Genomic DNA, 26,403 nt, shown 5'->3' on the forward strand with positions numbered 1-26,403 from the left:
ATTTTTTTTCTAGAAGTTTAATGGTTTGGGTTTTACATTTAGATCTGTGACCCGTTCTGACTAAATTTCTGTGTCTGGTTCAAGGTGTGAGATATGGATCAAAGATGTTTTGTTTTGCATATGATAGCCAGTTGTATCAGCAGCTTGTTGAAAAGATTATCCTTCACTGGATTGCCTCAGCTCCTTTGTCAAATCAGTTGTCCATATACGTCTGTATTTCTGGACTCTATTTTGTTCTATTGATCTGTTTGGACTACTACCCTATTTGGATTACTGGAGTTTTACAGTAAGTCTTGAAATTGGATAGGGTTGGGCCTCCAGCTTTGTCTTTTTCAAGTTGTTTTGGCTGTTCTAGGTCATTTGCATTTTCCATATGAATTTTAGAATCTTGTTTGTCAATTTCTACAAAAAAGCCAGCAGAGATTTTGATTGGTACTGTATGCCCTGCAGCCTAAAAACTACTTGAAGGTTGTTAAGTGATAGGACAGTTAACAGGTTTCACCTCATGTTTCCTATCACTCTGCTCCCTCTTCCTTCTGTGATGTCTAGTATCTTGCAAACCATTCTTTATTTTTAGTTGGAACGTCTTGGTTGTTTCAGGGAGGAGAATAAATTTGGTCCCTGTTACTCAATCTTGGCCAGAAATGGAAGTACTGTGGTAGGTTTTTGGTAAACAAGAGAGTAACCTCAGATTTGTTGCTGAGCATTGGGAACAACATGGAAGAAGGATTGGAGGGAGAAGAGATTGAAAAAGGAAGTCACTAAAGAAGCAAATCAGTAATCTGAGGAAGAAATAATAAGGATTGAAATTAACACAGCTGGAGTTGGGAAGGGAGGAAAGGAGAGAATAGTGGACTTTGGTGGGCTGAATTGGTAGAACCTGGGGAGTAGTTAGGTGTGGAGGATGCTAGGAGGGGAGGGATCTACGGTAACTTCAGAGTTTGGGTTTTGCATGTGGTTCAGTTCACTGTGGTTGCCGAGACTGGTGCCTGGATGTGGAATGTGATTGACTAGAGCCTCCCATTTTAGAAATAGTAGCATACTGTTACAGAACCAGTTAGTTACTCATTGAATATTAATAGTTCTCTATTTCTTACTTCACAGTTCACTATACTTGTCGTCCAGGAAAAGATTTTGGTAGCTGATAATTCCCATTACAGAAGTAGTTTACTGTCCCCAACAGAGTTCTCTGAGCCGTTTCTAGTAGATTTAAGTGTTTACGGACCAATACTTCTTCAATATAGAGGAAAGAGGTTTTTGAAGATGGCAAGACAGAGGGGCACCTGGATGGCTCAGTCGGTTAAGTATCTGTCTTAGGCTCGGGTCATGATCTTGGGGTTCATGAGTCCGAGCCTGGCATCGGGCTCTGTGCTGACAGCTCAGAGCCTGGAGCCTGCTTTGGATTCTGTGTCTCCTTCTCTGCCCCTACCCCACTTGCACTCTGTCTCTGTCTCAAAAACACATAGATGCGAAAAAAATTTAAAAAAGAAGACAAGACAGAAACAGTATTGGGAGTCACTACCAATTTAAGTCAGTTAAAATAAATGAAACGTCTTAGAAATAATAAGGTGCACAATGGGAAAAAGAATTACTTTGTAACTTACAAATTCCTCTTAAGAACCTGCTCTATGTGTATATACAACTATACATATGGAATAGTTATTATAATACTTGTGGTAAATTATGATAGATTTATTTTCTGGAGCTGTCAGTAATTTAAGTTTTAACAGATTGATTTGCCATTGTTTTCATGAAATCAAACTTACTTATTTTTTTATTTGACTGTAGTTTGACACAGTGTTAGTCTAAAGTATACAGCAGAGTGACTTGGCAAGTTTTACATTATGCCATATTCACTACAGTTCAAATTTATTTTACTTTCCCAAAAACACAAGCATAGAAATTATCCTCCAGAAGACAGGATTATGACATACAGTTGTTCTCTTCTTTTGTGATTGTGGCTCTTATGCTTTCCTTAAATGTTTCTCAGATCTTATGCTTTCCTTAAATCTGTTTCTCGGATGTCTTAGATCAACATTTGAGAGGTAAATTATGAAGATATGCAGTTCCTATCATAGGTTTGTAATCCAATAAACTTATCAACAAATCTCCTCCAACTTATTTTTATATTTTTGGGAGACAATTTCTATTTAATGAAAGTGTTTTTAGCAACTTTCTATTTTATTTCATTTCATTTCATTTCATTTCATTTCATTTCATTTCATTTTATTTTTTTCAATGTTTATTTATTTTTGGGACAGAGAGAGACAGAGCATGAACGGGAGTGGGGCAGAGAGAGAGGGAGACACAGAATCCGAAACAGGCTCCAGGCTCCGAGCCATCAGCCCAGAGCCCAACGCGGGGCTCGAACTCCCGGACCGCGAGATCGTGACCTGGCTGAAGTCGGACGCTTAACCGACTGCGCCACCCAGGCGCCCCAGCAACTTTCTATTTTAAAGTAGACTCCCCATTTGTAATTTTATTTTTTCTGGTATAAATTTATTTAAAATGAGTACAGAGATAGGCTGGTCTAAGGCAGTTGCTATCCATGTGTAAGCAAAAAGATCATTAACCTTTTTTTGAGTCGCGATCTCATATTTATGAGCTTATTTGATATTTTTGTTATTGATCACTCTAGTTCCTTTTCATACCCCCCCCCCCACACTTTTTTAAATTATGGTGACTTCCCTGCTAAAGTAGGGATGCTTTTTAATCTAACAAGCGTAGATCTTAGGAAGACATTTGACACAGAGTCTTACAACGTGTACAAATGGGTTATGCCCAAAGGGTGATGATTCTTGAGATAGGAGAATGGATTCAGTTGTTTAATAGACCCCGGTTTGAATGTTCCCTCTACAGCTCATTGGCTATATAACCTTGGTTCAGGGTACTTACCCTCTCTGAGCCCATTTTTGTTGTTCCATCAAATGGGGATAATGGTAGTGTCTTCTTCACAGACTTACAAAGTTTGAATGAAATTGCTTAGCATGGTGTCTGGCACATAGTGCTCAATAAATGTTAGCTATGATTTAATTTCTTGAAAGAACTGATAATCCACCCATGATCACAGGGGTACACATGTAATGAGTATTGTTACAGCCTTCATTTGTTCATCCATGGCTATACTTGGTTTTAATTCTGGAGTACATCTATAAAAGGGACACGAGCAAATAAAGCATGTTGAGATAAAGGCCGGCCAACTTGATGATCATTATTTATTCTGGAGAAGCAAAGGCTCACAGGTAGGAAATATTTCATAGCCATCTTCAGATCTTTGAAACACTGTGATCTGAAAGAGTTGACTGTTTCTGTGTGGCTCACTACATAGCTCTTCTGCAGCTCCGCAGTTGAGGACCAGGGTTCAAGTCCTACTTCTGCTATTGAAGCATGATTTGGGTGGAATCTCTTAACCTCCCTGAGCCTCAGTTTCCTCAACCATATGACACCGAGAGTAAAATCACTCTGTCTGGATGGAGGTTATGAGGTGTAAATAAGTTAATGTGTGTGAAAGAGTAATTCACATTTATTGTTGTCATTGCCTAGAATTGTTTTAGGGCGATGATTAATCAGCTCTCTCTTTGGAAGGGCTCTAATAATTAGAGGAGTTTGGCAGAGAACAAGCTTTCCCACCACACCTAGAGCCAAACAAAGGCATAATAGTCATATCAGGGCTTTTTAGGAATTTTTGCATGGAGTGGAAGTTTGTATAAGCTGTTTGAGAAAAGTTACAGTGTTTACCTTGTTTGCTGCTCTGTCCAGGGCACCTAACACAGTGCCAGGCACATGGTCTGTGCTTGGTAAATATTTGTCCCATGAGTGAATGGAAGTTCCCCTCTAACACCCAAATTGTATTCTTCTTTAGCATCTCTCCTTTCTTGTTTTTAATATGTTCATGATGTTTCCCAGATAAATTTGTTTGCCTTAGTTTCCGTTGTCCTTTTTAAAAGAAGGTACCTTATACATAGAATATTAACACGGAGTGGAAATACTTCCTCATTACGGTGGTTGCTCCTGGGGAGGGAGTTTGGGGATTGGAGACACCACATCATTATACTATTGGAATTTTTCAGCTGTGTGCTTAATTAATTTCTCAACCGTATGCTTTATTAATTTTAAAAAGTGGATGAGATGACTCCATGATTTAATCGGTACTTGCCAAAAAAATAAAATAAAAAAAATAGCAATCGATACTTGCTTAAGTGAAATAGAAGATTTGTATTGGGGCATATTGCAAAGTACACTCAGTTAACAGCAAAGTAGACTGCATTTATTAAGAGTCTACAGTGTTTAAGACAGCCTGTTGGGTGCTTTATCTATGTTCTCATTTAATTTCTTCAATAGTCACATGAGGTTTAAGCCCACTTCCTTTTGTCTTTGCTGCCACGAGTTCATGCCATCACTTTGGTGTTGAACCAGGTTAAAGCCAGGATCTGTTCCTTAAGCCTCCTGGGATCGTCACATTTTAGCTAGAATTTGGACACAGCCGAGGACTTGAAGACCAGGGAGAGATGGCAGTCATTGAAATTATGTTGGTTGGAAATGCTGCTGTAACTATTGCTTGCTGCCTTGAATTGACTTGTTTCTTTCCAGTCTGTGAGAAGATTAGATAGGAAGAAATGGGCAAGAAGGGTATAGAAAAAGGGTTTAAGTCATAGAAAAGACAGATTTGACCTTGAAGACTCAAGGGCCTTGTAATAGGTAGCCAAAAAAGGCCAGTGGGCATGTTTTAAAATGGTAGATAGTCATCACCTGGCATTCATAGTGCTTTTGATGACTGGTAGAGACCAGATTGTATCCAGAGACCAATTTCTATGATTTTGTGAACTTAATCCTTCATAGAATTTATTTGAAGCCATATTTTGAGTTATACCTTTACCATGGTGGTTTAATATTAACTATGTGTTCTAAGGAAATACCTGTCTATATAATGAAGCATGGTCTCCATTCCTCTGAGGTAGAACTATTTAAGTTAATTTCACTTTCTCTCTCTCTCGCTCTCTCTCTCTCTCTCTCTCTCTCTCTCTCACACACACACACACACACACACACACACACACACACACACAAGAAAGTAATGTTTAGGAGAATTCCTTTAGCTAGAGAACCAATTATTTATTACTCCATGACTTTTGCATGAGCGTATTATTTATTTATTTCTGTGTGGTAGTTCAGACCCTTGTCGCGTGGGCCTTCTATGCTAACTTTAACTTGGACCTGAGGTCAGTTCCTAACTCCGCCATTTGTTAACTGTGTGACCCAGGGCAAATGAGTTAGCCTCTAGGGGTATCAGTTTCCTTATCAAATTACATTTAATGACACCTAATTCATTGTTGCAACGAAGGATAGAATGAGTAGTATGTTCAAAGGGCCTGGCACATCGTCGGTGCTCCGCGAAGATTTATTTGTTCCTTCTTTTAATCTCTGTCCTGCTCCTCTTCTTGTCTGAGAATTTAAACTTGAAGTCAGCCTCTGTGGAAAGGGGTGAGAGGCGTGTTTAGGTGCTGCTTCAGTCTGTGAACCTCTGGTGCACACTTAACTCGCCTCTCAAGATATGACACATTTATCCCCTCACCTGTTGAACCTTTTCCTACCTTCTGTGGGCAGGGTTCGGTGCTCCTTGCTTGAAACCACCCCGCCCCCTCACCTGGCATATAGTAAGTACTGAAGCATATATTATTAGGCAAATGAGTTTCTGGACATCAGTTGGCATGGGGAGGTTTACCGAGCTTCTCTCATTGAGCATCATAGTTTTGTGGGTTCAGCTTAGTGCTTTGGTGTCAAGTTGGTAAAAACAGCCAAGAGAGTTTAAGGAGGTGACCTTCACTTGATAACTTACGGTTCTAAGGGTAGAATGCTTTCAGCATTTAGACTGATTACATTTGCAGAGTAGTTCCCATTCTGCAGTAATTTTAACGGCAGATATTTTGTTTGTGCTTACTGTGAGCCAGGCCCCGTGCTGATCGTTTTGTCTGTTTTCTCCTTTAGTCTTCATATCAGCTTTATGAGTTAGATATGGTTATTGTACCCATTATACAGAAGAGGAAACTGATCTAGTGACTAACCAAAGACCACATAGCTATTTAGTCTTCATATCAACTTTATGAGTTAGATATGGTTATTGTACCCATTATACAGAAGAGGAAACTGATGTAGTGACTAACCAAAGACCACATAGCTAGCAAGTAATATAGCCTAGATTTGAATGTAAGCTGACTCCAGAGCTGGCTTTTTGAGTTTACCGTATTATTGTAACTCAATATTGTCACTGTATTATTAATCCCTCTTCTGTATTATTGACAAGAAAATTGTATAGATAAGTAAAGAGGATTATGAAGGTCAATGTTTCTTAAAGATTTCCCCCGTATTCACTGTGTTTCTAGTTGGCAGACCACTTCATGCCATACACTGTTACATTCTCCACCATTACTTCTGGTGGGAGGCAGTTACAGAATGTGGATTCGGTTTTAACTTTTCCTCCACACTAATATCTGTGGGGAGAAATAATTATGGCTAAAGTACAGTGTAGTGAGAAGTAACAAGTTTCTATTAAATATTGCTCAAGCAGTGAGTAAGTCATTAAATTTGACTCCTGATGAATATATAATGATTGCTTAATACTAGGCTGCCAGGAAAAACACACACACACACCCACTCATAGAGGTAGGTGTGTATGTAGATATATGTTGCTAGATATGGTTGGAGCTATATTTTAAGGGAGGAAGGGGTGTGTGTGTGTGTGTGTGTGTGTGTGTGTGTGTGTGTGTGTGTGTATAGAGGGAAAGGTATGGTTTATATCCTCATTTATTTGAGTTCACCCAGAAAGAAGAAATTTCTTGTTTATAAAATATAGACGAATCACTGAAGAGGTTAGGAAGATATATGTCTGTTTCAGAAAGTAAACTCTTTCTATTCCTTGGCCCATCTGTTCTAGGAAACTTAAAGGACAATCAGGCAATTCCCCTCCCCCATTTTCTTTCCTGCTCCTTGCCAAAATGGACATATGTACTCGATGGCATTGAATATTTATCAGATCCTTCTGAGTGTGTGATTCATGTTGAATTGGAGTCAGCAACCCCATAAGAACACTAAATGGCTGCTTTGTCTTAGTCTGGCATTTTATTGATAAAGTGCATGGAGTTGAATTTAATCAACTCTATGTAATTGGTATCGCTCCTGTTCAGAAATGCTTGCGCATGACTTTGTAGGGGGGAAAGAACACCCGATTCTGCAATTTTTATTTATTTAGGACAGAATTTCAGGAAACAACTTGGCCAGGGGCAAAACTATACATTTGAATCAGGAACAAAAAGTTGGAAAGGTTAAGTAGGTGAAATTTGTCTTGGGCGTGCCCCCTAACACACACACATTCACATGTGTCCTAGTTGTAAAAGTAGAGAAGTTTTATGGACCTATAAGACATGAAGCATTTAGTCCTATTCTGGAGATTAGGGAGGATTCTGGAGAGGGTTCTGTGGCTGAGATCATAGAGAACAGCAGAGCAAAGCGAAGAGACATCTGGTAGTGTAGAGAGGTAATACAAAGATGTGTATGGACATGCTAGGGGAAAGAGGAGGGAGAATGTCCTCTTTTTCATGTCTGTTTCACTGAAGGCAGTTCTCCTGAGGACCGGGAGGGTGGTAAGAGAACTTGGCTCTAGGTGCTGTGTGCTCAGCCATTTCAGCTGTTGCCCAAACCTCAGGGCTTGGGCCTAGGGGAAGAGAGTTTATTTCTCTCCGTACATACATGCCTTAGGCTGCAGTTACAGGCAGCGTGGCTAGGGAGGGGCCTTATTTAGAATAGTTGGTCACAGGTGATACCTTCCATTCTTGCCAAAACGGTCACCGTCTGGAATGAGAGCTTGAGGTCCATGCCCACTGGACTTGGGGAAGCCAAGGTAAAGAATCTTCTGCTTCCCCATTTCTAGCCATTTGCCTAAAATGGCACTATATTGAGCAAGTAAGGTGTGAACAGACCCTCACCAATGTTGGAACTCACCCTGGATAATAAACTCTTAGGAGTCCACACTGTGCTACGGAACAATTCCTGTATTGCTGCAGGCTTATTACCTGCATCTTTTGGTCCTAAATAGGGGACTTGGCATTTGTCTTACATGAATCTACGTTTGTAAAAATAGCTAGTTTGTCACCTCCCCTTCCATTCCTTTTCTCAGATCTATTTCTTCTCATTTTGCCCTGGTCTTTCACAGTCAAGCAACTGGCATTGACTGTTACTGTTCTGCTTTTATAACTTGTTCCTGCCATCACCTTCCTCTCATTGAAGCCTCATGAATTTTGTTTTAAGTTGAAGCGATTGCAACACGAAATCACCCACTTCTGCTTAGTGTGTTCTACAGATCGTGTAACTTTAATGCCTATTCGACACTTCAAACAGGGAATAGTAATAGTTATAATATTGCTGTTAGTGCATTTTGACATTGAGTAACAGATGACGTGTCTAATGAATAGCGCGGCTGCTTAGATTGCATAATTATAGGTTTGTTTGACTTTAGGAAAATCATATGCAGGCCAACTGCATCCATTCAGAGACTTTTTGTACTATAAAAATATCAGAGTGCTTCGGTGTAAAAGAAGCCCTCCTTCAGTGACTATCATATTTGATTTTTCTAAGGTTTGCCACTGAACAGGAAAAAGAAAAATCAAAGAAAACCCATCTTTTTAAAACGGGTTTAATTCTGTGGGTCTCTCTGGTCTAAATAACATTTTAAAAGTTCTTCCAGTGTTTGGGATGGTGCTGACCAGGATCTCGGGGTGTAGACACGCAGATTTGTAGGAGGACATCCCCAGTACTGGCATACTTACAGAAACAGTTATCACTTTATAATGTAAATCAAAGATTATCTGTGCCCTCTGGACTTGATTTGCCGGGGTGGGGTGGGGGGATATATTTCAGCTAGTTATTGTGCTAACTTCTTGGAACAGTTCCCTAATTAGCGTGCCAGATGTGTTTGTTATACGGGATTCGTGGACTCACCAAGCTCTCTCCATGAGACTTCCCTATGTATTTATTGGCTTATAAATGAATGTTCAAGTGTATCACCTATGTATGTTCATTTTAGTAATACAAGCAAGGCTTGATTATAATAAATAAATGCTTACTGAATGGCACATCGAAGAAATGTAAATATTCCTAGACTCCCCAGACCCCGTTTGGCGGGGGGAAGGCAGTCAGAGGCGCAGGTGATAGAAATGGTTTGCCACAGGCTCCGCTCAGAAGTATCTCTGCAACATGAAGACTCCAGGACTTTTCCCTCCCTTCCCCTTGAGCATTGCTTCGCTGCCGTGCTTGCCTGGCTGCTGCTTCCGTGTCTCTTGCTGCTGCTGCTGCTGCTGCTGCTGCTTTTGACCTCATGCAGGTTTGATTTCTTAGCAGCTGGAGTCCATTTCCTTATCTCCTAGCATTTGGCGGGTGACTTGGTTGCGCTCCCAGCCTCTCCAACTGGCCTTGCGGATGTGCAAGGTCACTCTCTTCACCGACATGAAAACTTAGTAATCTTCTAAAAGGGAACAATCATTTTCTTTCTGTTATCGGTTTCGTCTATGTTAAGGAACTCCGATAGCATTTGAGTGGCATAGCCAGTACCTTACTTAGAATGGATCAGGGGCTGAGATGAAGCTTGGGGCCAGGACTTCGTCCCCACCGACGGCTTGTTCCCTGGATAGTCACGGAGGAGGACTTGGAGGTGCTTCCTTCTCCTCCTGTTTAAGCACCTGTTAGCACAGATGGGCAAGCGCACAGACTTCGCCACCGGGAAGCCTGAGTTGGCCACCTAGCTGTGCGCTCACTACCTTCATGGTGCTGAGCAAGCTTCTTCCGCTGCTCAGTTTTTCGCTTTTCTCATGTGTAAGGTACATATAAAAAAGTTGTTGTGAGGTTTACTGTAAATGGTGTGCTCAGTATAGTCTTGGCACATAATAAAGTGCTTACTAATTGTTAGCTACAGCTATTATTATTACGTATTTTTTTCATCGTTTGTTACTGCTTTCCATGCTTTATCATCCTCACCGATCTCTTGTAATGCCAGGCTTTTGTGGTACAGTAATAATTTCCTCTCCGAGATTGTCATTCTGTACATTTTAACATGATTTGTGTGCTTCTCCCCCCCTCGCCCGCCTACCTTGCCTCCACGTGTTGGTGCCAGTCTTTTTCCGAGGGAAGTCACAATGAAAATGTAATAGGCAAAGCAGTTGATATCATGTGTCGTCTTTACATTTTATTTTTTGAATATTTCTTTTGAGAGAGAGAATGTATGTGTGGGAGGAGGGGCAGAGAGAGAGGGAGACAGAGAACCCCACGCAGGCTCCGAGCTGTCGGCGTAGAGCCCAACGCAGGGCTCAGTCTCACAAACCATGAGATGGTGACCTGAGCCGAAATCAAGAGTCAACACTTAACTGACTGAGCCACCCAGATGTCCCTCTTCCTTACATTTTAATTCAATACAATATCTGAGGCAGGACAATTCACAGTTTGGCGAAATTTTAATTTTCAAATTTATTAACGGCATGTGAGAACATTGATGGAAGAGGCGCTATAATTCTTTATTGGATCCCAGGATCATTAAGGCATCGTTCTTGCGGTCAAATGAGTTCAACTGTGTTTGGAGAGACAAATGCATGTAAGAAAACAAGATTGTTTGTGGTTAAAAGTACCAAAGTATCAAGTATAGTTGTTAAGAGAAATTAAGTGAAGGAGGAGATCCTCCTAGGCTGGTATGGTTTAGAAGCAGGTAGGGCAGGGGCACCTGGATGGCTCAGTCAGTTAAGCGCCCAACTTCGACTCAGGTCATGATCTCACAGCTTGTGAGTTCGAGCCCCGCGTCGGGCTCTGTGCTGACAGCTCAGAGCCTGGAGCCTGCTTCAGATTCTGTGTCTCCCTCTCTCTCTGCCTCTCCCCCACTAGTTCTCTGTCTCTCTCTCTCTCTCTCAAAAAATAAACAAACGTTAAAAAAAAAGGGGGGGTCTCCCGGGTGGCTCAGTCAGTTAAGGGGCCAACTTCAGCTCAGGTCATGGTCTTGCGGTCCATGAGTTTGAGCCCCACGTCGGGCTCTGTGCTGACAGCTCAGAGCCTGCTTCTGTTTCAGTGTCTCCCTCTCTCTCTGCCCCTCTCCCATTCGCACTCTGTCTCTCTCTCTCTCTCTCTGCCTTTCAAAAATGAATAAATGCTAAAAATTAAAAAAAAAAAAAGCAGGTAGGGCTTGAGTTCATCCCTTGAAGGATGTGTAGGATTTAGTTTGGTGTAGATTTTCAGGACTTTCCTGTAGGCTGGGGAAATTTTGATAGTGGGATGATATATTGTGTAGTAAAAGAGCAGGCTGTCCACATACCCACCCCAGCCCACGCCCACTCTTTAGACAACAGCCAGCCCCGTGTGTCCTTGGTCATTCCCAGTTCCTCTTGAATCCTTTGGGGGATTTATTTTGGCCTGTTTGCCTTTTCCATGCAACACTGTGCTCTTTCCTCACGTTGATTCTTTCGTAGGGCAGGACACAGGTTCCCTGTGCCGTTTCTGAAACGTGAATACATATCACAGTGTTAAAAGAGATTATTATCGCAGTTGGGAAATAAAGGTTAACAAGAAGAACACGAAAGAATCCTAAAGATTGCTACTTGAGGGGGATGTCCTCCTGGCCTTTCTTCCAGATTTCTTTTGCCAAGGGGCCTCCTTCTAGTTTTAGGTCTCTGGTCTACAGCCCTTTTTGTGGCTCTACAGCGGCCCCAGACCCTGCCTTTAGCCCGAAGTTAGCGGACTGGGCACTGGGCGTCACCTTCAGGTGGAGTGTGATTCTCAGTTCCTCTCGGACTAGCTTCCTGATCTTTTCTGGTGTTTTCCCTCTCTTGCCTCAGGCTGCACTATTCATCACTTAGGTTCTTCTGCTTGTCCCAACATTCTTTGAGCCCTGGAGCCTTAGGTGAGGCTGCAGGAAGCCACAGATGGCCTCCAAAGATTCTTCCCTCAGGCTTCATGCCGTCCAACCCCGACCCAGCAGCTATCACTCGTTTTCTCCTTTGTGGGGAAGGTTTCCTTGGCCTTATATCTGAGATTGCCATCTGGTTCAAGTCCGGCTGGCATCTGTGGGACCTTGATAATGAAAACTGTGATCCCATTTATTTTATTTTGCAAACTCTTTCATAGCATTTTTAATGTCAAAGGCACATTTTTACTTGCTTTCTAAAATAAAGTCATTTAATCCCAGAGGGAGATTGCTAACAGTGTATTGAATTCCACTGATTAACCAGACGCAGTAAAATGCCTGCCTTATATAAGTCACAAACCAAACAGTTGTTGTCTGCATAGCACCGGATCCATGTTGGTATCAGCAACACCTCAACAGCTTGTCTCCCTTGTTAACATGTGGACATTTCACAACACTGACCTGTGAGTGACAGTCTAACAGTTTTATTTGGAATATGACTTGAGTCCTTTCTCATACACCATTTTGTTAAAAATGTATTTAATTTGGGGAATGTAAATACAGGTTTTTCTTACATAAACATTGCCCCTCCCCCTTCCTCAAAAACAAACGAAAACCCCTGTAATGAGATACGCGTACAGATACAGTGTGGATTCTGGGTGTTAACAAGCTAGGAGGCATTCTACCAGAATCAGGTTTATCCAGGAGACTCTTTCTAAAATGTGCTCATCACTGACTACTGTAAGATCAAAACACCACTTTAAAGTCTAGGAAAATCACTTTCAAAAGCCAAGATGTAAGTGTGTTTTCCGTTATTTCATGACTTTGGGATGATCTGTCACATTGTTCTTCAGAGTAGACAAGAAATACTGACATTTGTGTGAGCTAAGGTATGTGAATGGACTATGTGCATTCCCAAATGTGATTGCGCAAGTTAGTTTTACTTTCTTTTTGTTCAGCTCTTTTAATGTTAACATTTGCATTATTTCATGCTCTTGATCTTTTCCTGATCTATTAAATTGTATGTTTAGAGGTTGGGGGGAAAAATACATTTAAAATCACTTAAGAACATTACCCCGCTTTTCCGGTGTTCCAGTCACTCTTCATAGTCTCTTGTTGCATCAGGTATTTTATCAACAGAGTAAGCATAGTTGTTTCATATTCTGACTAGTAGAATTCCAGTAACTGGTAGAATATTCCAGTCTCTGAAACATTTGTGGATCTGTTTCTGCTGATTCTTACTCTTGGTGTCTTGTTTTCTTGTGTTTGTAAGGTTTTTTGTTGTGTTACCTTTCCCCCCTGTGATCTGCTCATTCTCCTTCATAATTACTTGCAGGGATTATTTGAGACCTAGGATTAAAATGTCTCCTCCAGAGGGGAGTACCTGTGTGTGCTTTCGGGGTGAGACCACCTCACGCCAAGATCAGAGCTTAGGTTCCCCAGGGCAGCCTAGGCTGCAGAACCAGGAGAACTGGCTTGTGGTCACACTTTTTAAGAAACAGGTTTGTTGTCTCTCCCTCTTACCTCTGTCCTGCTCAGTGGCTAAGGCCAACCTTGCCACAGCCCGGAAGAACAGGGTGGCATTACCTCTGGTTCCTCTATTCCGAGGAGACCCATCTGCCTGGGGGCAGGCTATGCAACTTTGGCATTCTGTGCTCTGCTTTTCTTTTTCCGTTTTCTTTAGATTTTGCCTGATTGTTTCTATCTTGTGACTCTTGTTTTTAAGAATTCTCCCTCCCTCCCATTCCTTCCTTCCTTCCTTCCTTCCTTCCTTCCTTCCTTCCTTCCTTCCTTCCTTCCTTCTACCCTCCTTCCTTCCTGTTTTATCTGATTGTTTTCGTGGTTTTCAGTAGAATTGGTCCACATAACCTAACCTACTAGAAATGAAAATCTTTCTTATTTGATCTTTAATAATCCCATGAGGTTCATTTGCAGATACATGACTGGGCTGCTTTAACCAAAAAGGAAACTGAGGCTGAGCGAAGTGTCGTGGTTGGTTTAAGATCATACAACTAAGTGGCACAATCTTAGGAACTCCTAGGTCTGAGTCTGCTTTTTTTTTCCACTCCAACTTTTGAGCCTTCTTCTACCAAGTATATTCTTAGAATTTTGAGTGAAACAGACATATGTTAAGGAGGTCTTCAGACAACATGTACTACCTTTTACAAAATTGCTTAGATCCTTGACTGATAATAATTAGATTGGAGCAACTTTTTCAGAGATGACATTTTAAATTGAAAACAATAATTGCTTTCTTTTTCTTTCAGCTGAAGTGAGTAGTGAATACAGTATGGACAAGGCAATGGTTGAATTGGCCATGATGGATCGGGAACTAAGCCATTACGTAAAGGCTGTTCAGTCTGCGATAAATCATGTAAGTTTATACTATTCACCTGGTAATACTTGGTTACAATTCACTGACCTGAAAACAGAAACACAAAATCAAAATTTCCTCCATCCTTTCATATGTCCTTAGCGTTACTGTAGCAGCTGTTAATTTCTTTTTAATTAAGAAGTTTATAGAAAAGGAATCGGAAGTGTTTTCCCAGCTAGGCCACCTTGGTTTAATTAGAATATTATGCCTTGGGCGCCTGGGTGGCTCAGTCTGCTCAGGTCATGATCTCACAGTTTGTGAGTTCGAGCCCCACGTTGGGGTCTGTGCTGACAGCTCAGACCCTGAGCCTGCTTCAGATTCTATGTCTCCCTCTCTCTTTCTTTCTTTTTTTTTTTTTTTTTAATTTTTTTTTTTCAACGTTTATTTATTTTTGGGACAGAGAGAGACAGAGCATGAATGGGGGAGGGGCAGAGAGAGAGGGAGACACAGAATCGGAAACAGGCTCCAGGCTCTGAGCCATCAGCCCAGAGCCCGACGCGGGGCTCGAACTCACAGACCGTGAGATCGTGACCTGGCTGAAGTCGGACCCTTAACCGACTGCGCCACCCAGGCGCCCCTCCCTCTCTCTTTCTACCCTTTCCCCACTCATGTTCTGTCTCTCTCTCTCTCTCTCTCTCTCTCTCTCTCTCTCAAAAAAAATTAAACATTAAAACATTTTTTTCAAAACATTAGAATATTATGCATTTTTTTGGTCTTGAAATCTTTAGTGTAAGCCTACTTTGAACGTGAGCAGATTTTTATAAAATCTAAAAACTGCATAGAATGTGTTTTTATTGTTATGTTTACTTCCGCCCACGGTTTAGACCAGGCTTAGTTACTCCTTCTCTAGCTTTACCTAATATGCAGCTATTGTCAAATTCATAGGATCAGATAATATAGGAGAATTCTAGAGCGAGTTTAAAAATAAAGAAGGCTGACATTTTGGTTTTTCCAGGAGCCAAACTTATCTTTGTTGACTCCAGCTGTCACAGGAACAACACATAAGGCAGTTAAGGTGGGAACATAGCAACATCCGTTTCAGCAGTACCGGGTTGAGTAAGAAATGAGCAATATGATTGCAGTAATATTTCTGAGAAGTCCTTTGTCCTCTGAGCAGTGGAAACTCCCCTTTGAACTGATTTCAGATACCTGTGTAATAGGGTATCTGGTACTTCTGGTTTCTTTATTTGCCTTTTCTTACTTGTATCTATGGGAAAATTCCAAAAATCAAATATTTTATAAGACTGGCTACTATTCAGTGGAAGATACGTTTTTGAAAATAGTTTATTACTTAAGCTATAATTAAATGAGCATTGCATAGTTATATGTTCATGGTTCTATGAAGTTTTTAAAAAATTAAAAAAAAAATTTTAATGGTTAGTATTTAAGTGTAGTATTTGTGACTTAAGAATATCTGCTTTGTATCCAAGAAGTATTAAATTCATTCAGCTTGTAAAAGTATGATGTTTCTTACCATTGTCGCTATGAGTACTGGGACTGGGAGTATTCCTTCCATAGGAAAATATGAAAGTGACATCACGTTGGGGTATTTGAAACTGGATAACAAAAAGCGCTTATTAGACCAGAGGTTTTCAACTCTAGCTGACCCTCAACCAGCCTGTTCCTATTCTAATGAGATTCTGATTTCATTTCTGGAGCAGGATTGGGGCACCAGTATATTTAAAAAAAACCTCATTCTAAAATGTATTCAGGGTTGGAGAACACTGACTTAAAAGAACAAGGCTGACTTTATAGACTAAATATATTTTCAACCAAGATCAGGGTTAGGCCTATTATATGGATCAATTCTGCTTTGACCCTTACATTCAGTGGAGGTTATTTGATCGGCCTTTCTATCTTTAACTTGGCTGTTGTGCAAATGTAATAGCACAGGGTACAGTATAGATAAGAAAATAGATTTTGGCAGTTAAAGAACTTAATGTGATTTTTTTCTCTGTTAAACTCTAGGATTCACAGATGTTTAAGGTGTTTTATGTAAAGAATTGACCTCTTCCTCCTTCATAAAGCCAAGTGACTCACTAAAAAAAAAAAAAAAAAAAAGACAAGAAGAACGAAAAAAAGAAAAGAAACCTTCACCAATATTCATTCAGTAGTTAACAGCATTTCTTTTTTCTTGAGACGCTACCCTATTATCCCCACCCTACTAAACAGGAAAGATTATACTTTGAGTTTTACCCTACTTTCCAGCCCTAACCTTACACTAGATTTTAGAGCAACTTGGATTTAGTGATTCTGGTCTTTCATAAGAGGAGAAAACATGTTTTTTGTCTTTTTCTGATGCAAAGTGGTGCCCTCCACGTAAGTGTGATACAAGACCAAGAATCGCAAATCATATTTATGAGGTTTCCCTGACCTGAAACCATGTGGGGGCATAGCGGGGGATATGACCATTATTATTTTGAGAGAAATACTTTACACTTTATATATATGCTGCGTACTCCTTACATACTTGAAGTTATGGACATTGCTCTCTTACTGCTTTTTTTGGCAAGGAGTAAAGAATGAGCAGCACTTTGAGAGGGGCCAGAGTGGTGTGGCTCTTTGGGAATAGCAGTGGTCTAGGGATCAGAGACTCTTCCATCCATAGTTCTTCCATTTGCTAAGTTAGATCCTGAGTCAAGAAAGTTAACCTTTAGGAACCTCATGCTCTTCGTCTATACAATTCTTGGCCTGCCTATTTCATAAGATTATTGTGTGAATCAGATTAGAGACTATGTGTCAAACCTTTGACATTCATAAAATTTGATGGAGATGTAAGATACTGGGTTTGTGCAAACTCAGATGTCCAAACGTTCGTTTAAAAGGTGGAACAAGATCTTAAAGGCAAGTCGTGTTTCCATCGCTACATTTGCCAGAATTGCGATCCACCCGCTGGTCTTTCTGTTTGTGAATTTTCATACAGTTCTAGAAAGTTAAAAAAATGTCTTTACATCATCACAGAGTATTAGAGTTTATTGTTTAAATAGATGTCTCTCTCCTACTCTCACCTTCACAGGATTCTGAAGGTCATACACCTCTGAAAAGGTGTTAGAAAGTTTACTTTGGAACCTTTCAGGTGTGGATCCATTTGCCAACAGTCTCTGGGAAGTCCTTTTGGCACACAGCAGAAGCTCTCAGATTGCATTTCTTTGTCCTTGGAGAAAATAGAGCTCCTATGATCTACAATGCCTGAAGATGTTATTTAGAATCAGTATTTATTTCAGAGCTCTGAAACTTAAAAAAAAAAAAAAAAAAAAGACTTTGTCCCAGCTGGTTTATAGAGGGAATATTATGCAGTGATCCCTAAAAAAAAATTTCACAGTCTGTAAGTCATTCATTAAAACGTTCGGGATAAATGGGTATATCGTCTAGCTGTCACAGCTCTTTAAAACATTCATGTCAAACCACAGAAAGTTGTGCATGAACTTCTGGGAGACTTTCAGTCATGAACCACACACGTGATGAAAGCTCTTTGAAACCTGTAAAACGGGACATAGACACTCATGGCACCGTTAACTTCTTTTACCACTGTGACGGCCAGGGGAAAACTTCCCTCGGTTTCATGTCGAGGACAGTGATGTTCTGAACATTATGCTTTTGATGACCTCATGTTTCTTCCCTTGATTTCTAAGCTTTTATTATTTGAGTACATTGAAGTATATTATTCTCATTGTTCTCAGAAATGGGCTTCTTGTTTTCAAACAGTCGTTGAATAAATACTTACCGAGCACCTACGTGCCAGGCAGTTCTAGGTGCAACAAGTAGGTCAGTCACCAAAGCCCACGTGCCCACCACCTTCAGGATGTCTGAAGTCTAGAGAGAGGGACACATGTTTGATAAAGAGCAATACAAATCTTATTAGTGACTGGTGCTGTATACAACAAAGGGAAAATAAAGTGTTCAAGGAGAGTTCATAACTCAGGGGGCATAATACTGCTGAGTGGTTGGAGAACTCCTTCCTCAGGAAGTGGTATTTAATGTAAGATGAAGGTCAAGCGAGCCTCAGCATGGGGATTGTGATATATAGCTTCTCTGTCTTTGCGACTTCTACATGAAATGGAAGCATCTTTTTACTGGCTGTGTCAATGTCAAGAGTTTCAGACAGTTTGAGAAATGAGGCCAGAGAAAGCCTACTGCTTTATATAGAAAGTTTAAAGTATGTAGAGTAGTGGTGTAACATACGTAAGGCTGGCCAGTGATTGATTCATCCACAGATAGGGGTGCCTACTATGAGCCAGGAACTGTGAGTAGTCATTCAAGTCATGGCAGCAGTTGATTTAAGAATAATTTTGTTACCGCTCTTCTGCTTCTCCGGCCATTTGACTAGTCGAGCAGGGGTCATCCCTCCCAAAGAGAAACGGTGAATTGGTTTTGAACAAACGCTGGTAATACTGTGCATCTCTGTACTGTGTATTTCAGTGCTTATGTGATTGTTTTAAATTAAACCTGTAGTCCCATCTTGGGGATTCAGATTCTAAAGGGTGGGAACCAGTTTAGTTCAAGAAATCTTCAGGTCCATTTTTCAGGTGTGTGTTTTTTCAAATAAGATGCTAGAGTCCAGCCACTGTCGTGGGGGTGATCCTTGCAACTTTGTAACCTTAATTCTTCTGGAGAAAAAGGATGGGCATCACGAAGCTGAATGATAAACATCCTAACAGGCTCAGATGAGTTACTCACATTATTAGCAGTCACAGATTAAAATACACATCCACTGTTCTTTTTAATGAGCAATCCAGTCCTAGAAGCTCAGCGGACATGCACGTTACACTTTGGTGTTTATGTTTTTGTCATGATGCTTCGTTGTGTAATGTTACTTGAACAGACTTTCACTCTTTGTCTGATTTTACCTGTATGTTGTTCTTTTAGTGTGCTGCTTCCACATGTTTTAAACTAATATGGTGAGAGTCAAAAGGGTAGAAAGACACCTCGTGTAAGCTGTTGAAACTAACACAATCTTAGATATAATAAAAGAACAAGGTGGGTCAAAGGTATAGCTTACCTCAGCCTTGTTATTATGCAACTACATGATTTAGAATGTTTTTTGACATATCACTTCCCTATGCCTTCTCACCCTTCACCTTTCATCAGTTTGTAAGCTTTGCCTTTTGTAAATCTTATTTTCAAGTTACCTTAACATCCACTACTTTGACATGAAATCTTACGAGGTATCTTACAACTTGAGAGTTGCCGTTTCAGTTTAACCAGGTTTGGGGAGCATTCCCCACTTGCAAAGTGAATGTTTCATAGCACCTGAAGGAAGTTTCGGGCCAGAGGATGTACTTTATTAGCTCTGATCATCTACCGACCGAACATAAAAATGTACTCCACATTGTGAGTCATTGACAAAAAAAGAAGGGGAAGTTAGTTTGGGGGTTACAAAATTTGAAGACAAGATTCCTGCGCATGAGAGAAATTACTGTTGTCAGCACAGTAGCAGGAAGGTGAGAGATGACTGTGGAATTAGTGAAAATCTCTTGCAACCATTTGGGAAAGTACTGGAGAAGACCCTGTCTTCCATTCCCTGCCCACTATACTTGACACAACAAAATGGTGTGTGATCTTTTACCATTTTTCTTGTAAAAAGTTTCCTAACGCTTCATATAGAGCCTTTTGTCTATAGGAATATTGCCCAGGTGTGGGAGTTAAGCAGGAAAAAAAAAAAAGTTGGTTTTAGGTATTCACTCTGCAGCTACTTGGCCCAGAATATGTCTGTTTCTTTGATTACTGGTAATTAATTTCTGTTCTAGTGCTTTAGAACTCCCTCTGCAGTTATTCCCAAATTATGCTGGTGTTTGGTAGCATTTTGTCTAATACACAGAGAGAGTGGTTAGATCTGGCTATAGTATTTCACTAATTGAGTTGCTTCTGTAGGAAAGAATCTAGATCTAAATCTTCTAGGTCACCAAGTGTTGTAGATGCTTTTTATGGGTGGTTTATAGAAGTCCACCTGAGTGTTTTGTAGGTATTAGGTGCTGGGTTTTATTCAAAATTATCAAATGTTTACACTCTACTTGGCGTTAATGTAAGTCTCTAGTGCAACATTTAAAAAAAATTTTTTTAAAGTTTTTGTTTATTTCTGAGGGAGAGAGAGACAGAGCATGAGCAGGGGAAGAGTAGAGAGGGAGACATAGAATTTGAAGGAGGCTCCAGGCTGTAAACTGTCAGCACAGAGCCCGAGGCGGTGCTCAAACCCACGAACTGTGAGATCGTGACCTGAGCCGAAGTCAGACACTGGACCGACTGAGCCACCCAGGCACCCCTCTAATGCAGCATTTTTTAAAGTTTGCTCCATAATACTAATTAGTCAGGATGTGAATAAGTATAATAGGAAAAAAGGATTTCGTGGTCAAATAAGTTTGGGGAATGCTTGATTAAAAGAATTTCCTTAAAGACTCCAAAGCCTTTAATATGCTTTTATGTATTGTGATTCTCCAAAGGAAGTACATTTAGTAATTTCTTAAACTTCTTTAACTAGAAAATCTCATTGGAGGAAGAACTGATAATCTACAGAACCCACTTTGGGAACTGTTGCTATAGTGTCCACCTGCTTGTATTACAGAGGAGGCTAAGAGGTCAGCCCAGCAGATTGTGGTAATCTGTGGCATCCAGGCAACCGGGGGGTGCATCAAACTCCCTATCTGAAATTCTGAAACGGGCCTGGGAGGTGTTAGTGTGTCAGATCAGGAAAGGGCCAAGCCTCTGAAAAGACCACACAAATTATTCCAACAGCGAAATGGAGGAAGGAAAAGTATTTTTTATCTACGCAGCAATTGCTTGGCTATCGGTCTGTGAAGCAAACAAGACCCCTGTGTGGAGCATCGATTCAGGAGAGCGGAGGGAAGGAAATGTTTTCGAGGAGAGGAAGACAGGAGGGTACAGGGGAGGCAGAAGGAACATAGCAGCGATGTGTGCAGGGAAAGCAAGCAGGACTTTGAAAGACCTGGTTCACCACCCCACCCCAGTTAGACGCTGAGCATCTGAGCCGCAGCGGCCCCCACGCAGTCCTGGCAGCTAATTACTTGTGTCATTTAAATGACATGAGTGTTCTGTGATATAGCCACCTCCCGTTTTGTTTCTGACATCGAGCACAGCCCATCTGTAGCGTCAAACCCTTATTTTAGATAGTTTAGCTCCTTCCACACATACCAGACTTTTCAGCACAATTGGTAAGTATTAAAGAGCTTGAGATTTAGGCCTTCCCAATTCTCTGGCAGTGGTGCTGGTGGGCCGGGAAAGGGCACGGGCAGGGGCCTGTGCTAATGGGCAGTGAACGGACAGGAGCAGTGGAAGAGAGGTGGGGAAATAGGTCGAATGGGGACTGGGTCACCAAATGTTAAGGTTCACTGCAAAATGAAAGCATTTTCTTAGCATGGAGCTGAAAGCGGTTGTTTATCAGTCTCATAATTCAGTGGTTCAGTTCCTGCCAGTATGCTTGGACTAATGAAGATCCGAAAGCCTCTTGACCTGTATATACAGAATTGCTAAAAATAATGTTAACAGTGAAATCATGTGGCAGAGACCATCACAACCTACTTCAGAAATTCAGAGTAAGGGAAAAGAGCCTTTGCTTTTTTTTTTCTTTTTTCTTTTTTCTTTCTCCTGGCTTTTCTACATTTGAGCCCCAAGCCTCAGTTCCTTCTTAAAGTAGGGGTGCTAGTATTAATTAGTCCTAGAAAATGATAGCACGAAAGCACCTGGAATAGTTCTGTCATACTAATTTATAACCTTGCCCAGAGCGTTGTGTAAAGGAGAAGTCATTTCCTGTGATCAGATTTAAATAGCATCTGAAAGGGAATTTTGAGTTAAAATTCAGAGAGGAGATGGGGCAGTAGAAAACCACTGGGGAAAGGCCAGAGATGATGTTCCTTCAGAGGTTGAAGGCAGGGCCTCTCTCCTTAGAAGGCATCTGGTGGTGGTGGGAACAGAGCCTGGGGTTGGAGGGACGTTAGTCCCCATGGTGGTGTGACCAGGAAGGGGTGGGCAGAATTAGGGGGCGGGGCCCTTGAGGAGGCCAGCAAGCAGCCTGGCATTGGCGGTTGAGTTCGAAGTTCTCTGATCACGAAGTGTATTTAACGTCTGTAGCAACAAGCTACAAGAGATTATACCCTAGTTAGTGGTGGTTGAAGCGGGGGTCACACTAGAGGTAAGAACCAGACAACTGAGTAAACACTTTGGTAATTCAGGACCAACTTGAGGTGTCTTCTTAGATAGCCAAAAATTACTTAAAGATGTAAGCAAGATAGTTCAATAAATAGCATAACTGTATACCTGTGTGCACAGAGGAAGTCCTCGAGCTACATTTCCATCTTGAAGTCATTTGTGTTTACTTTATTAGTAGCACCCATTTGAAAAAATACCGGGAGAGAGAAAAATGCATTGGATTTATTGCTCTGATGCATTCTCTGCAAGTCGTCAGCTTTATTTCAAATGTGTGATCCCCATGAATTGTTGACAAGTGAGAGAATAGAAAGAGTGTAAGTGGGGAGAATATAAATGGGTTTCATTTTTCTCAAGCTCTGTGTGAGTTTGCAGTTGTATGGATAAGGAAAAGCTTTCTTTTAGAAGTGGAGCCAGTGCCCAGTGAACTGTCATTGAGAGTCAACGGTCTTTTTAACTCTGTTCCTCTCTGAAAGCCTCCAGCTTCTCGCAGTAGTATCACTTTATCTTTCATTCTTTTGTGACATGGCCAACCTGATACTTCAACCACTGGAGCTTTTTGAATTTCATTTCTTTCTGCCTTTTTTTTTTTCTTTTTTAGTTTATTTCTTTTGAGAGAGAGCATACATGCAAGCGGGGGAGGGGCAGAGAGAGAGGGAGAGAGAGAATCCCAAGCAGGCTCTGCATGGTCAGTGCAGAGCCTGACGTGGGGCTGGGTCCCATGAACTGTGAGGTTATGACCTGAGCTGAGATCAAGAGTTGATGATGGCTTAACTGACTGAGTCACCCAGGTGTCACCCTCTCCCTCCCCCTTTTTTTTTTTTGAAGGAAACTTTATGTCCCATAAAATACAGCATTCTTTAAAATAGTGAAAATCCTTGTGTTCATTTCTCATGGGCTAGAGTAATGCAGTCAGTTGTCATGAACAGTTTCTAATTATTTCTTCTATCCTGTATTTCATCTTAAAATAATCATTTAGTTATCTTCCAGTAGAAAGTGAAATGCAGGAAGACCGAATCACTGTTACTTAAAATTGGACGCAGTGACCAGAAATAGTTTAATCTGATTGCATCACATGATTAATCTCCATGTCCTTGACTTGGGCTTGCTTTTTACCTTTCCCTCTGCTGACACCCCGGGTCTCACACGCTTCAGTGCCTGCCTTCTCAATGCCACAGCTATTCGTGGTCCTTGGAATGTTACTGGTACCAAGGAGCAAACCCTCTCCACCCATCACACTACACTCTGTCATCCTGAGGTTTATTTTAGCCCCCAACATTGTAACAGAAGCCAAAAATGTCACATGAAATACAAAATAGGAACTTTAAATGGACTAAACCCTAGGCGTGCTTAGAGCGTCCCTCTTGCAAAATCAGAAATTAAATTTGCTGTGCAGTGTGGTTACACCATGTTTTAAAAAGCCCCAGCAGAAACATTGCATGCTTAGTGTTTTCTTAGAAGAAGTTCTTAAGACATTACTTAAAGCACCTATAAATAATACAGATGAAATTAGGATATGTCCTACCACATTTTCTGTAATAGTGGTGAAATTGCTCTACCAGAATATGAAATTCAAGTGTTTTGTCTTTGTGGCGTAAAAATGTGTATGATCCCATTAACCATGGTAAACTGTTCGGTGTTAATTTAATTGAATTTAATGACTGAGTTTCCTTTGACGCCTGTCCACTGAAGAGCTGCGTGACCTTCAACGAAGTTTGCAAAATGAACTCCATAGTATCTGTTCATTCCTATCTTAGAGTAATTCTTTGATTACACACTGAGATATAACATACGTGAAAGCCCTGGCGAGGGCAAAGTGCTGTATAAAGGCATGGTCTTAGCATTGTCCTGTTAACTTTTAATTTCTTTCTCTTTCCACAAAAATGTCCACTACATGGTGATTTAAATCGGCGAACTCTTCTGAACTACCTGAACTGGGTATTAGTGGTGATGGGTGACTTATTTCCTCACAATTATTTTCCCATCCCACAGTTTAAACTGTGGAAGTTTTACATTTCACTTTTTGTCCTTAATTTAGTCATCTTTTTGGGTAAATGTTTATTTCTGTCTCCCTCCCCGCCCACCTCCCAAGAGTTTTGCATAAATCTCTTGTAACAGTTCAACAAGTGACTCATGTAGATGGGGCTCGCTTAGTCCCTGAGTCACTTTATTATGAAACACTTGAAGTTGAGTATCTATATATAACAATGAGGAAATAATTTTAAACAATTTATAATGTCTGATCTGATAGTTTCAGTGACTAACTCATCAGGCAACAATGGAGAAGGAAATTAATGAAAATTCACAAAGCCAGGAAAAATTAGTCTAAGTAATTAGTCTAAATAAGTCACAGTCACCTTTACTTCCTTCTCCCCCCTTCCCTGAGCAGTTTGTGTTTGATTGATAAGCGTGTTGGGTTGGGAAATAAAGATCTGGCTTCTAATACTCTGCCGCGCTGTAACCTTGGAAAAGTCGTGCTAATTCTATACTTTAGCTTCCTCATTTCTAAATCAGAGTGATAATAGTATTTGTCCTGCATACCTCACTGGCTAGTGGTAGATAAAATGAAATTATAAACAGTAATGTGTTGTGGACCCCTCCCCCAAAAAGATGAAAGGTGATTATTCTATAGTTAACTACATCCTGACAGTCCCCGTCTGAGATTTCATGTCTGAATGGCCACAGGACTAGAGTGACAGAGACTTCCTGATTCTGCCAAAAAGAATGGGAAGGGAGTCTCTGTTGTTAGCTCTTAGAGCTGGGAAGAGGAAGATCATTCCCAGTGTTTGGATTTCTGAATTGAATCATGGAACACCATCTCCTATACAAGTTACTGTTCCAGTCTAGACAAATTTTTAAGAAGGATTTAATCATCAGTAGTTCATTGTGATCCAAAGTCTATAAAACCGTAACAAAGCCCAATTGTAGTATGGGTATCATTTTATGATAAAAATGTCCTGGGGGCGCGTTCGACTTCGGCTCAGGTCCTGATCTTGCGATTTGTGAGTTCAAGCCCCACGTCGGGCTTCGTGTTGGCAGTTCGGAGCCTGGAGCCTTCTTCGGATTCTGTGTCTCCCTCTCTCTCTGCCCCTACCCCACTTGTGCTCTTTCTCTCTCTATCAAAAATGAATAAATGTAAAAAATAAATAAATAAATAACGTCCTGGAAGATTTAGCCTAAGTCTGGACGAGAATGAATTTACTTCTCTTGTGGTTTCCCATATTATTTGATATTTGCCTAGGGCTATTGATAGTTTGATTAAACCAGATTTGGAAGTGTCCCCTGGTCAGTCCCCTGGCCCCTGGACTAAAAGTCTGAAACCAGTTTCCTTTGCCCAGGGTGAAGGGTGAGAAGCCCTCTGGGCCCCTAGACCTCTTTAATGATCACAGCAACCCTCCAGGTTAGGAAAAGTAGATGTGATGGACCCTGAGCCTCAGGGAGGTTAAGGGACATGCTGAGGTCACATGGTTATCCTCAAGAGGTTATTCTGAACCTTGATATTTTTTGTTTTTAAGTTCTGTATGTTTACATAATCTCTACACCCCACATGGGGTTTGAACTCATGACCACCGAGAGATCAAGAGCCACATGCTTCTCCAACTGAGCCAACCAGGTGTCCCTGAACCTCTGTGTTTTGACCTGTAATTCAAGGTTATTGTCATGCTTCAAGACAGAGTTCATTGAGTTTACTCTGAGTTGTAGATTTCATTAGGGAGTAAGATGAAATAATGTAGGTAAAATACTTCATGCCTCATAGGAAGTCAGGCTTCACGTAGTAGGCATTCAGAAAATACTAGTTGCCTCTTTTCATCTCCAGGCACAAGGCTGTGAAATTAAATTGGGAAACAGAATAGGAAAGCTGGTTTATGTTTACATATCATCCCCATGGAAGGTGGTATTTTCCATTGACTGCCCCCTTTTTTAGTACTTCCAGGGCAAAACG

At 40.9% G+C, this 26,403-nt stretch overlaps 1 protein-coding gene across 2 annotated transcripts in view; it reads left to right on the top strand.

The window, feature by feature from the left end:
• Positions 1 to 26,403, top strand: part of NSMCE2 (NSE2 SUMO ligase component of SMC5/6 complex) — a 217,077-nt gene that overhangs the window by 24,946 nt on the left and 165,728 nt on the right. For both annotated transcript variants that reach the window (XM_040494407.1, XM_040494408.1), the window contains exon 3: positions 14,197 to 14,303. In XM_040494407.1, the coding sequence (XP_040350341.1) occupies positions 14,197 to 14,303 (107 nt within the window). The remainder of the gene's footprint in view (positions 1 to 14,196; positions 14,304 to 26,403) is intronic.

This window comes from Herpailurus yagouaroundi, unplaced genomic scaffold, assembly GCF_014898765.1.
Source record: "Herpailurus yagouaroundi ecotype Mexico unplaced genomic scaffold, PumYag 186, whole genome shotgun sequence".
Classification (NCBI taxonomy): Eukaryota; Metazoa; Chordata; class Mammalia; order Carnivora; family Felidae; genus Herpailurus; species Herpailurus yagouaroundi.